The sequence below is a fragment of the Momordica charantia genome (assembly GCF_013281855.1).
Source record: "Momordica charantia cultivar OHB3-1 chromosome 9 unlocalized genomic scaffold, Mcharantia_2.0 BLBB01000009.1, whole genome shotgun sequence".
Taxonomy (NCBI): Eukaryota; Viridiplantae; Streptophyta; class Magnoliopsida; order Cucurbitales; family Cucurbitaceae; genus Momordica; species Momordica charantia.
In genome coordinates, this window is record NW_028275167.1 from 29,807,216 (window position 1) to 29,820,465 (window position 13,250).

General features: G+C 32.9%; 2 protein-coding genes across 6 annotated transcripts; both read right to left on the minus strand.

Annotated features, from left to right (window-relative positions):
• Nucleotides 1–261: 261 nt before the first annotated feature.
• LOC111017573 (ureide permease 1) lies at nt 262–3,784 on the minus strand. 4 transcript variants are annotated; one of them, XM_022293378.2, is made up of 8 exons: nt 3,600–3,784; nt 2,675–2,935; nt 2,160–2,298; nt 1,811–1,985; nt 1,585–1,616; nt 1,395–1,495; nt 828–1,202; nt 262–582 (listed from the first exon to the last, which is right to left on the minus strand). In XM_022293378.2, the coding sequence occupies exons 2-8, from the start codon at nt 2,909–2,911 to the stop codon at nt 370–372; spliced, it is 1,272 nt and encodes a 423-aa protein (XP_022149070.1). In that variant the 5' UTR covers nt 2,912–2,935; nt 3,600–3,784; the 3' UTR covers nt 262–369. The 4 variants fall into 4 exon arrangements, with proteins under 4 accessions (XP_022149070.1, XP_022149069.1, XP_022149068.1 ...); XM_022293377.2 differs by lacking the exon at nt 3,600–3,784 and adding an exon at nt 3,188–3,331; XM_022293376.2 differs by lacking the exon at nt 3,600–3,784 and adding an exon at nt 3,042–3,181.
• A 4,580-nt stretch (nt 3,785–8,364) lies between these two features.
• LOC111017610 (ureide permease 2-like) lies at nt 8,365–12,109 on the minus strand. 2 transcript variants are annotated; one of them, XM_022293429.2, is made up of 9 exons: nt 11,917–12,109; nt 11,174–11,480; nt 10,265–10,403; nt 9,943–10,117; nt 9,644–9,675; nt 9,438–9,526; nt 9,300–9,348; nt 8,974–9,182; nt 8,365–8,817 (listed from the first exon to the last, which is right to left on the minus strand). In XM_022293429.2, the coding sequence occupies exons 2-9, from the start codon at nt 11,408–11,410 to the stop codon at nt 8,614–8,616; spliced, it is 1,134 nt and encodes a 377-aa protein (XP_022149121.1). In that variant the 5' UTR covers nt 11,411–11,480; nt 11,917–12,109; the 3' UTR covers nt 8,365–8,613. The 2 variants fall into 2 exon arrangements, with proteins under 2 accessions (XP_022149121.1, XP_022149120.1); XM_022293428.2 differs by having other exon boundaries at nt 8,974–9,348; nt 11,917–12,107.
• Nucleotides 12,110–13,250: the final 1,141 nt, after the last annotated feature.

A 13,250-nucleotide genomic window follows, 5' to 3' on the forward strand; every position in this document is an offset into this window, starting at 1 on the left:
TATTTCAAAAAAATTTGTGAATAACTATAAGAAATGAGATAAAAATAAAAATAAAGATACAAAAATTGTTACCTTGAACTAGAACCAAAATGAAAATGGAAATTTCAAAACTATAAGAATTAAAATTAAAAGTAGAGAAATCAAAATATTAAAAAAAATAAAAAAAAGGTAGAAATATTAATATATTTGGACTCATAAGAGAAGTAGTGAATGATAATTTAACCTCACGAACCGATGAACTTAACTAATGGTAACTAGTACTGACCAAAAGTGATAGAGTTCGAATTGTTGCACTAAAAAAAAATTCAATCCGAAAGTTTTAAATACACGACGAGGAACAATTTCAACACATACAGCCGTAATTTCCTTCTAATTGGCACAAAGGTTTGTGCTTTCACAAGATTTGCCTAATGATTTTCCAACACCTCTCTCATGTCGATGTCCTGATGAAGCCATTAGAACTACAACAGCCGCGGCAAACATAAACAACATGCCGCCCAGCAGTACGTATGTTTTCCTCGACGATCTACGGTATTCTCCAAACAAAACAATCCCCCAAAACGTGCTCACCAGTGGAAATGCCTGAAACAACGGCGTAAAACGATGGCGATATCAATTAAAACCGTCAATATCGAGTAGCGGTGATATTGCAATCATAGAGAAATTTATAGTCCTTCTGTAAGTACCTACACCCTCTGTTCACCATCATGAATTTTGTTTCATAAATAATTCTTCGATGTCGTTATACCCCACAACATGACGTGAGTGAGAATGAATGATAATAATATCTATACTACCGCAGTACTGGAAATTTTCTACTTACTGACCTCCACAGAATCTGCAGCTGCATATCCAGCAGCTTGACCACCCATGAACTCCAGACCATTGCCAAATCCACACAAAAAACCAGCCAAGAAGGCCCATCCTCTACCATTCCAGTCATTCAGATATGCCTTGAATGATGTTTTGGGTAAGTTAAGTATAGGCCGGTAAAGGAAGACGACGTTAAGAACGACAGCTATGACAAAAAAGGAGGTCCCAAAGTAGAAAAATGCAGTATAGACCGTCAAGCGCGGGACGCCTTCTTTCAGAGTGTGCCATTGATCATTTGTGGCCAAATTGAATGCAGGTGAGAAGAGAGAAAGGCAAACACCAGCAAAGAAAGTTATGCACAGTCCAATTAGTGTGCTCTTACCAGACACCTGCAAATATGTGCTAATTCTAGCCACTTAATAGATGTGATGTGAGAATAAAAGAGAAACAGAAGCAATGGCCTTTAGAAGCCCATATTATTTGCTTTTGCTCTGCACTTAGGACTATTAAATTCTTTGGCCATAAGAATACTCAATTTTGGAAGGAATCTGTTCACTAATCTGTTGACATGTATTACAGACCTTGATGGATCTTCTGTTCTCAAGCTGAACAAGAAAGTCTGCAGTCCCAGCTTTGGCGTTTCGTGAAGAACAATCGGCATTCTCCAAGTCCTTCGATTCAACTATACATGTCAAAATTTAAAACAAGAAAGTTAACTTATCATTTCACAAGCAAAGAATCAACAAAAGATAGCAGTAGACTAAAACTTACCTCTGCTTGAAATTGTAGAGGCATCAATTTCCCTGGAAAAAAAAAAGGATTTGGAAGTAAATATCATCATCTGAATATATTCAATCAATATTCCCACTGGAAGAATACAACCTCAGTAGAATTCATAAACAAAATTTTGATTTGAATAGCCAGCCAGGAAAATAATGTGATTATGAATAAGATCATAACATCAACTAAACGATGAAGTTCGTAAGTTTACACATACTTCGACTCTTTTTTCAAATTGGCAGACAGACGTTCCAGCTTTGCTTTGTTATCAGCAGTGTTGGACGAGTGAACGGCAGAGCCGAGACATACCGCAATCAGAAAGCAAGCAACACCAGGGAAAAGAATCTCCGCTCTATTAATCTTGCCATCAAGAAAGTAGTTCACAGTTGAGCCTTTAACCAAAAAAAGAAAAAAGAAAATCAAGCAATACCCCAGAGGAGGGAATCCCATCAGACTGCAGACATATATTTGAGTAACACATAATTAACTAATAGGTTAATATCTTTCACTTGAAAAACATACAGAGACAGAATGGAAAAAAGGAAAGAAAAGATAGAGATAGAGACCTAAAATTACTATTATACTACAAATGATCACTTCTGCTACTGATAAACCAACAAATGCCCAAGCATATTGAGAAGAAAGATTCCCAATACTTAGCGCCACACCACCAGCCATTGCAAACAAAACAGAAGGCCAATTATCCTGTGTACAATATTTTAGAAGATTAGGCACCTATTTACAACATGATTTTACAAATGTACTTTAATCAACAGCATGCCAAGTCAGAAGTTACTTTAGGCAAAATATTAAGATAGATAAATGCATATTTCATATTAACAATCAATAAACAAAACCCCTGTACTAGTCCCAAGGTCCGGACCAAGAGACGTCGAAAGGTTTCAACTTGACCTAAGCAGGTATGACCGAAAGATCTCGAGCTATTACCAACTCGTTGCCCTTTGGGGCTCCCCGCATCATCATATTACACGATAGTTTCACAAGAAGATGCACCTAGTGATTTGCCCAATTTCACAGAGATGGAACCAAAGAAAAGAAGAAGGCAACTGAAATTTCCAACCTGAGAAAGCTGTTGGATAAAATTTGGACGATCTGGCGAGCTCTTCCCAAACTGACCAAGCGTGAGAGCAAAAATCACAGCAGCTAAGAAATTGGTTATGGTGTAATCAAGGAAAGTGTGTTGCGGAAGACGCCCCCGCCGTTCAAGAAGAGTCAACAGTGCAGGAAAAGTTCCCAGACAAAACAGCGACAATACCATACATGCTATAGCTCCTTCTTTAGTCTCCACTACATACATGATGAAACACCAATTAAAGAAATCCTGCACAGAGAAACCAGATATCAATTAATTCAGTGTTAATCGAAAATACCCATTGGACTTCTAGAAACAAACAGTATAATGTAACAGAAGCCGAAGAAGAGAATACAATTTATCAGAAATTTGGGGGGAAGTGGAGTAAGTTGAAGCAGAGTGGTTGCAGATACGTGGGTTTTGTGGAGAAGGAGAGGCTATTGATTCAGATCGCAATAATGAGATGAAAGAAATATATGATAATAAAAAAACAAGCACGACCTTTAATATGCAATTATTTTAGATATGGTGACCGTCCCATCTCATCCTCTACCGTTCGCTTTCTGCACAGCTTGCCTTTTTTGCACACTCAACTCAGAAAGATTTTACACTTAAAAAGGATTTTTTTTCAATTAAATAATAAATCTATTCCAAACTTTAATATTTTCCTTTGTCTATTATATGAATTTGAGTAAAACACGACTACATGTTTATTGATAAATTTCTCGAAAAAAGTACAAATATTCCTTAGGTGTGAAGCATCCATCTTTTGAAGTAGAAGAGAAAAGTCTAGAAAGAGAAATAATTTTTTAAGTTCTAAAAGCTATTAAATTTTGAGTGGTGACCAGTCAACTGAGCCTTATAGAGATTTCGAACAATGTTTCGGTTCTCAATTTTTGTTTCTTTTCCTCACCGTTTGCACCGTAGAAGACGTGGTTCTTGCCGACGCGACCGGCGGCGGCGGCGCGGGGGCTGAGACCGGAGAAGAGCAGCGGTTCTTTGCCGGCGGAGGAGAGAAATTGGACTTGGAATTTGATCACATGGGTTGGCGGTGGCGTGGAAGTTGCAGATGCAGGGTTGTCTGCATGCGTACTGCAGAGTTGTCGGTTCATACAGCCATGGTATTGAATATCAAATACGTCCACGTTTCTGTCCATGTGTCTATAAATAAGTCGTCATCAGGATAATTTGTCTCTCTAGTACATAAAATCGGTAAAACATGAAAAACTTATTTAAAAATAGAAAAATATTTATTTATTAATTTAAATATTTTTTACGACTTTAAATTTTTCTATCTTTCTAACTTTGAGAGAGACATTTTATCGATACTAGTGTATCACCCCATGCAAATGCACGTAATATTCTTTTTATTTAATTTTTTATTAATAAAAATATCATTATTTATTGAAAAAATGTATCAAAAGTAAAAAACTTAAAAGAAATATTTATAAATGAATAGAATTATATAACTCAATTTTTGTTGGTGAAATAGCGTTGGAAGAAAAATTTACTTTATATTTTAGAAAAAAAGTATAAATTTTTTCAAGTAACTAAACTGATTTTTCATATCCAATTTTTTTAAAATTCTATACATTTATTAGGTGTACTTAAATTTTCATTTATTCAAAATTGATTTCCCTCTACTTAATAAAAATATGATTGATTCTTTCCCCTAATTAATTTTTAGCATTAACAACTTATACATTTTTCTTTAAAACAATAGATACTCATAAATTTATATCTAAGTTAATTTTACTTATTATATTTAGATATTTAATAAATAAATATAATAATTACTGTAACAAAAATTATTATATTATAATATTTCTATAATATTTATTTTTAATCCACTTTTAATTTGTTATATTAATTTTAATGAGTTATAATAAATTTACAATTGTGAATAGAAATACACTTTAGAGTTTTAATTTAACACATTTATAAATCAATGCACAAAATATTCCTATACATAATATTCCTATGCATAATAGAATATCATTTTTTAGCTACTTTTAATTTAACGATTGCTAAAAATATGCTATTTCCTTTAAATGAAACTCAACAAATAAAAACAGTAGCTACTTTTAATTTAACAATTACTAAAAATATGTTATTTCCTTTAAATGAAACTCAACAAATAAAAACAATAGCATTATTGCTTAATGTTAGTAGGAGATAACTTTTTTTTTTATCTACAAATATGAGAGAAAGTTGATTAATCCACATTACATAGAATAAAAAATCACAACAATACTAATTGTAAAATAATTTATAATATTTATAGGAATGATTTAATACCTGAATTTCTCAGAAATTGTTCACCTTAATTGATGCTTGAGATCAAATTGTAAGATTTAATGACTTCTACTTATAAAAAAACATTATTATGCAACTCTTATAAATAGAGCGCTCAACGTGCTACGCCATTGTACACTATGATGCTACTAAATCTATATATATAAAATTTAAAAGAATTGATCAAGAAATGAAAAGAAGCATAAACTAAGGAAGAGAGCTAAATTATGGTGGGAAGAATAATCGAGGAACTCATATATATATATATACACACACACGATGGATATAAGTTGAAAAACTTTTGAGATTCCAATATCTTTTGAATTCCATTCATTTCAATTAAAGTAAAATCATAAATTGTTAAGAGTAAATATAAGTAACTTTTCATATTCAAGCTTTTTCATATTCATAACTTTTATGTTTTTATTAATTAAAGTTATTAAAAATAATAAGAGATGACATTCTTAATAAATTAAAAATCGATAAGTGGATAGAATAATGCAAAAATATTTTTCCAAGATGCTCATTTTTAATTTTTAGCATTAAGAACTTATCCATTTTTCTTTAAAACAATAAATACTCATAAATTTATATCTATAAGTTAATTTTACTTATCATATTTGGGTATTTAATAAATAATATAATAATTACTGTAATAAAAATATTATATTATAATATTTCTATAATATTTATTTTTAATCCACTTTTAATTTGTTATATTAATTTTAATGAGTTATAATAAATTTACAATTGTAAATTGAAAAATACTTTAGAATTTTAATTTAACACATTTATAAATCAATGCACAAAATATTCCTATGCATAATAGAATATCATTTTTTAGCTACTTTTAATTTAACAATTACTACAAATATGCTATTTCCTTCCAATCAAACTCAACAAACAAAAATAATAGCATCATTGTTTAATGTTAGTAGGAGATAACTTCTTTTTCTTCTTCCCTTTTTTTTTCCTTCCTTCCTACAAATAGGAGGGAAAGTTGATTGAATAAACCATATTACATAGAATAAAAAATCATAATAATATTAATTGTAAAATAATTTATAATATTTATAGGAATGATTTAATACCTGAATTTCTAAAAAATTATCCACCTTGATGTTTGAGATCAAATTGTAAGATTCAATGACTTCTATTTATAAACAACATTATTCTGCAACTCTTATAAATAGGGACGCTAACGTGCTACGCCATCGTGCACTATGACACTACTAAATCTATATGTATAAAATTTAAAAGAATTGATCAATAAATGAAAAGAAGCAAACTAAGGGAGAGAGCTAAATTATGGTGGGAGGAAGAAGGGAGGAACTCATATATACATATATATATACACACACATGTAGAAGATGAATATAAGTTGAAAAACTTTTGAGATTCCAATACCTTTTGAATTCCATTAATTTCAATTAAAGTAAATTCATAAATTGTTAGGAGTAAATATACGTAACTTTTCATATTCATAACTTTTATGTTTTTATTAGTTAAAGTCATTAAAAATAAGAGATAACATTCTTGGTAAATTAAAAATCGATAAGTGGGTAGAATAGTCTAAAAATGTTTTTTCAAAATGTTCCCTTTTTAATATAGTATAGATATAGATATAGATATGAGCCCGATATTTAAAACCTTGCAGCTCAATGAATTTTGTTCGCAATTAAGACTCATTCCTCACTAGGCTTCCTCTTCAATTTTTCTGCATTATCTTTTAAATTTAAAAATTATATATTAGCAACAATCTTTACAGTTATTGTTCCAAACGCCATACAAATTTTTGTTATTAACCTTTTTAATTTTTATGAATGCTGCAATCGGAACCGATCCGAACTTCCATTCGGTCCAATTCCTCTTCCAAATTTTGATTTTTCTCTAGATTGTCTTAATTTCTCAACTAAATTTGGAACAAAAAAGTACAAGTTGGAGCAATCAATATAGAGTTATCATGAGATTGGATTGTAATCACAAAGAGGAGGAAAAAAGACTAACCTGCACAGAAGCTGATGCTGCATATCCAGAATAGAATAGTCGGGCTCCGGCCGAACCCTAAAATTTTCAATTCCAGAACAGTCGAGGGAGTGCATTACCTCATCAACGGGACGAGAGACCTTCGTTCGATTCGGCGCTTTATATTCATCCCACTCGTATCCGGATCTACGTCTGCAGCTCAGGAGACTTTGGATACCGGCAATGAACGGTGGCGATCAACTTCATCGTCGTCGTGAAGATCGGCCGGAGCTTGAGCACGAAGATTTCGGTGCCAAAAGTATAGGTTTCGACGGATCTGAGATTCGTGAGGAAGTCTGTTCACAACCGCGAATACTTTCTCCGCTCGGATCGCCGCCGTCGCGGGTGTCAGCTCCGCGATTCCAGGCCATCGCTGCCCCCAAGACGATCCCTATAGTGGTTAAACGGAGGCCAGAGAGAACGCATAAGGTTCATACGCCCGCTGAAGAAATCGACGACGGCACAAGTTCAACGGATTCAGCTTCCACCACTCTCACCGCCGTCGTTTAACCGGGAATCGGAGCAGAAAAGAGCGGCAAAAATGAGAAGAAGGGAGTGAGTGAGGGAGAATATATACGACGTTTGATTCTTCAAGAGGAAGAAACCTCGATGATATTTAACCGCTAGTTTTTTTAGTCACCGGTGAACCCTTTGGTTTAGAAACAAGTTTCAATTGCATCATTGTAATTACGAAACTTTCAAAAATTTGCTAAAAGAAAATAGGTTAAAATACTATTCCGAACCGAAATGGATATTTTAAAAATACAAATATCAAAATGAACAAAAATAATAACCAAGAAAATAAAATACAATCATTTTTAAAAAAATAAAAGACAGCAAAAAAAAAATATTAATAATTCTAAAACTTTAACAAATAATTACTACCATTTTGTTTTAGTAAAGATGTCTATTTCATCTTGTGGCCTAAAAATGAATATTTTTGCTTTTGGTCTTTGAGGTTCGGGATGAGTGTATGTTTGTTCCTTAAAGTTTCAAATAGACATTTTTAATCTTTGAAGTTTAAGTCCAATAATTTTCATTTATTTAGTTCAACTAATCCTAATTAATGAATACAATTCAATCTAACCATAAAATATTCGAGTTAACAGTAAATATAATATCTTAAATATTTATTTATATATTTTCTAACCTTGAATAAAAATACATAAGCCAATATTTATTTATATGATAAAAAATTACTCTAAAAAATTTTAAAAGTTATTTCTAAAAATGGTTAGAGAATAAAAATAATCCCAAAAAAAAATTTATTGGTTGAAATGAAATCCAAATAAATATATCTGTACATAATTTGATGGCAATAGAAAATTATTTTAAAATTAATAATGAGTTTTGATTGGTTCAGTTCAACATAAGTTTATTTTAGATGAACCTTTAGAGCAGCGTTTAAGTTTTCATTTATTTGAACTCAATCAAACCTAAACAAGTTTATAATTCAACCCATATAAATTAGATTGGTTGATCGAGTTCTTCCAGTCATCTAATTTTTTGGAACTCCAGAAACCCCTATACAGAGTTTCCAGTACATTAGGAGGAACAATATCTACACTTCGAGCAGCCACATCTGTTGTGATTCTCTTCTAACTGGTTCAAAGGTTTGTGTTTTTATAAAATTTCTCTACAGATTTTGCAACACTATTCACATGCCGATGTCCTGATGAAGCCATTAGCATTCCAACAGCCACTGAAAACATAAACAACATGCTGACCAGCAACACGTACGTTTTCCTCGAAGATCTACGGTATTCTCCAAATAGAATAACTCCCCAAAACGTGCTCACAAGTGGAAACGCCTGAAACAATCATTCGAGATTGAAACAACAAGCTAATATTCGTTCGATATTTATCAGATATCATCTAACATTCCTACAATCATAGTAGCATTAGCATAATATACGTGAGATTTTGTCGTCATGATGTTGCAATCATAGAGAGGTGAAGAAACTGACCTGCACAGAATCTGCTGCTGCATATCCAGCTGCTTGGCCGCCCATGAACTCCAGACCATTTCCAAATCCACACAAAAAACCAGCCAAAAAGGCCCATCCTCTACCATTCCAGTCATTCAGATATGCCTTGAATGTTGTTTTGGGCAAGCCAAGTACAGGGCGGTAAAGGAAGATGACGTTAAGAACGATGGCTATGGCAAAACAAGAGGCTGAGAAGTAGAAAAATGCCGTATAGACAGCTAAGTGCGGAACACCTTCCTTTAGAGTGTGCCATTGGTCGTTTGTGGCCAAATTGAATGCAGGTGAGAAGAGAGAAAGGGAAATACCAGCAGAGAAAGTAAAGCACAGTCCAATTAATGAGCTCTTACCAAACACCTGCAAGTATGTGCCATTTCTAGTCACTGAGTACATGTAACAATAAAAGAGAAAAGGAGCGTGTTCATCAATGCAGTGGCATTACAAACCTTGATGGCTCGCCTGTCTTCGAGCTGAACAAGAAAGTCTGCAGTCCCAACGTCTGCCTTTCGTGAAGAACCATCAGCATTCTCCAGATCTGTAGATTCAACTATACACAGTCAAAATTTGTAACCAATGCAAAAAGTTAACCTGTCATTTCACTTGCGTAGGATGAAGGCAAAGATAGTAGTAGACCAAAGATTTAAAGATTTACCCCTACTCGAAAATGCAGAGACATCAATGGCCCTATCAAAAAAACGATTTGGAAGTAAATATTGTCTTACAGATATAGTTGAATATTCAACCACTACTTTCCAGTCGAGGAACACAACTTCAATAGAATTCTAAACAAAATTTTAAAAAGATGCATATAGTTCACAACAAAATTGATGAACACTTACAATTTAGACTTGGAGTGGCCAGCAGAAAATGTTATTATGAATATAAGATCATAACATCAATGAAAACATGCAATATTTTGCAAATTAACAAATTGGTACACAGAGAACATACGTCGACTCTTTCCGGGATTTAGCAGACAAACTTTCCAGCTTAGCTTTGTCATCAGCCACATTGGACGAGTGAACAGCAGAGCCAAGACATACCGCAATCACAAAGCAAGCAACACCAGGGAAAAGGATCTCAGCTTTATTAATCTTGTCATCAAGAAAGTAGTTCAAGGTTGAGCCTTCAACCCAGAAAAGAAAAAGAAAATTCAAGCAATACCCCAGAGGGGGAATTCTATCAGAATTCAGACACCGATTTGAGTAACATATTAAATTAAATACATACAGAATAAACAGAGTAAGAGATAGAAAGGAACAGAAATTGAGACCTATAACTACTATTAAACTACTAGTGAGCACTTCTGCAACGGATAAACCGACAAACGCCCAAGCATATTGAGAAGAAAGATTCCCGAGACTCAATGCCACACCACCAGCCATCGCAAACATGACAGAAGGCCAATTATCCTGTATAGAATATCTTAGAAGATTTAGCACCAATTACAACATTGCTTTACAAATGTAACTGAATCAGCAATAGCCAAGAATGCATATTAAGGCAGCTCATTAAGTATATGGTTAGTAGTTTTGTATTAGTTGTAAATCAGTTGGAAATAGTTGATATCTGTAACAGAATAGTATTCTCATCCTCTCTACAGACTCTTCTATATAAGTCTGTAAGAAATTCTCTTTTATTCAAGAAATGAGAATACGAAGCTTTGAGTAACAATTGTTGAATTCATGCTTAATTCACTTTTGTATTTATGCATAACTAATCACTGCAAAATTTACATGCTAATTGTTGATCGTATGAAACATACATAAATGGGGGTGGTAATGGAAAGAAGCACGATCTTAATCCTTCAGAAATAATAAATAAGATAACAAGGAGATCAAGCAATATTCAGGACAAATAAGTTGAACGATATTCAGCCAATTTTAGTTCACATAAGGAGACAACAATTATCAAGGCTAAAAATTATTCATTGCCTATGAACTTCCAGCACTTCTTTTACAACTTTAACAACAAATACTCTTCATATTTGTTTTACGTACATCTGGTAGATGATCATGCTAAATGACATCGTATATGTTCTAAACATCCAGAAAATACGGTAGATCGTCCCCTACAGTTAACAAGATAGATCAAGAAAAACAAAACTAAGAAAAGCTTAATATTTCATACTGATCCCTAAGCAATTAGACATGGAACCAAGAGTAAAATAAATCAAAGCAACCTGTGAAAGCTGTTGGATAAAATTTGGACTATCATGTGAGCTCTTTCCAACCCCACCAAGTGCCAATGCAATAAGTACAGCAGCTAAAAAATTTGTTATGGAGTAATCAAGGTAGGTATGCTGAGGAAGACGCCCCCGTCGTTCTAAGAGAGATAAAAGTGCAGGGAAGGTTCCCAAACAGAAGAGTGACAGAATCATACATGCTATAGCACCTTCTTTACTCTCCACCATAAACATGTTTTAACTTGCAAGAAAGTTAATCTACTCAGGTAATATGGTCAATGAATGATGAAATACCAAACAAATCCTGCAGAAAATGGAGATATTAATCAGTCTCATTTGTTTTTCTTCAATGAGAAAGCATCTAAGATCATGTACATTGATCAATAAAACAGTGGCAGTTAATAGAATTCTTCAAAGTTTCAAATGGTCGAAAAACCTAAGACTGATGAAATTTCAAGTTAATTGAAACTCAAACTACCCCCTGGATTTCTGCAACTGTAGAATCGATATAACAGAGTCCCCATTACAGATAACGCCATAGAAATCCTACTGAGTCAAATCGTTGGAGTCCGAAAACCATGTTACTAACTCGGGCATGCAAGAAGGAATTAAGCAATAGAAATAAATTTTTGTAAGGAAATCGAAACGAGTTACAAAGAGAGAAATTCTAATCCCATATTCAGGAATGTTAACGTCTTAATAAGATTGAACCAAACACAATCGGGAAAAAACTATCGAACCTTGGTAGAGTTTGGGAACGCTTCAAGCAAGAAGTAAAGGCACCGCACATTTCGAAAACTTGAGGGGAAGCGGATTAAATAGAACCCCAGAGTCGTTGCAGATTCATAGGTTTCTCTTATGGTGGAGAGGAAAATTGCTCCATTCAAATTTTGCAATCTTGCAGCCATGAGACCGAGGAAATTCTTGCACACTCTCCCAAATGCAATTATTTGAGCACATTCATGAGTCGATGACAAGTTCTTCAAGTCGCTTCCAGTCAACTTTCTGCACGATCAAGTCAAAGATTCCATGCACGTAATTTCCTTAGCATAATATTATTAAATACTATTTTTATCCTTGTTCATTTTGGTATTTATATTTTCAAAATATCTAATTTGTTGAATGTATTTTTAATATTTCTTCATTTCAATCTTCTAATTTGAAGAACCCTATTTTTGTCCTTATATTTTAAAAAGAGGTATTTTTATCCTTCATTTTTATTTTTAACTAATTTATTTTAATCATAATTTTAACATGATATTTTATTTAAGCACCTGTTTGATAATTTTTTATTTTTTGTTTTTAGATTTCTGTTTTTAAAAAACAAAAACCGCGTAGGTTTGATAACTCTTTTATTTTTTGTTTTATTTAAGGTCCTGTTTGATATATTTTTGCTTCAATTTCTAATAAAAGTAACATTAGGTGATTGGGTGGTCATAACTCACAAAGACCAAATTGAGAAAACTAATGTAATTAAATTCGAACCGACTGAGTTAATGTAAAATGGATTTTCCCCTTTCAACAGCTATGCTGATTGAAAAAAAAAAAAAAAAGAATTGATTCTCGCAAAAGTTTACTGAGATGGAGCAGAATTACACTCAAAAAAGAAAAATACCTATTTTTTTTTGTTAACGATGATCAAATTTTATTCTTACCATCGTCTAAAATTGACATATTAAGGAAAAAAAAGAGTCTCCAACCCATCTAATAGTATTAAGGAGAAGTATTTTACCAAAGAATTAGCCAAAACCGATTTTGCGGAAAATGATTATTACTTTTATATTTTTTAAAAATTAAAATTAAAATTAATTTCTTCGTAAATTATATATATATATATATAATTCAGGAAAAACAGAACTAAAACGTTATTCTCGTTACTGTCTCTGTTTAGACGATGGGAACAAAATATCCCCCATCCATCGTCCTAAACGGCACCGTTTAAGGTGGGTCCCACGGAAAAAAGTACCATCCCTACTGATGGTTGTATCTCACGCCCTAATGAAGATTGAAAAGGAGCGTGGAAAAGAAAAAAAAAAGTCTAAACAAAATGGGCTAAGAGAAAGAAAATGGGAGT

Bases quoted from the DNA above. Each gene is read 5' to 3' on its own strand.
- LOC111017610 (XM_022293428.2), bottom strand. From the start codon at position 11,410: ATGTTTATGGTGGAGAGTAAAGAAGGTGCTATAGCATGTATGATTCTG. The intron at 10,118-10,264 runs GTCTCAATTTCT...TCTGGGTTGAAG, and splicing joins TAGTTTAATAGTAGTTATAG to GCTCAACCTTGAACTACTTT. The intron at 9,527-9,643 runs GTAAATCTTTAA...TTGAATCTACAG, and splicing joins CTCTGCATTTTCGAGTAGGG to ATCTGGAGAATGCTGATGGT.
- LOC111017573 (XM_022293378.2), bottom strand. From the start codon at position 2,911: ATGTATGTAGTGGAGACTAAAGAAGGAGCTATAGCATGTATGGTATTG. The intron at 2,299-2,674 runs GTTGGAAATTTC...TATTGTACACAG, and splicing joins TTATCCAACAGCTTTCTCAG to GATAATTGGCCTTCTGTTTT. The intron at 583-827 runs GTCAGTAAGTAG...CCGTTGTTTCAG, and splicing joins CAGCTGCAGATTCTGTGGAG to GCATTTCCACTGGTGAGCAC.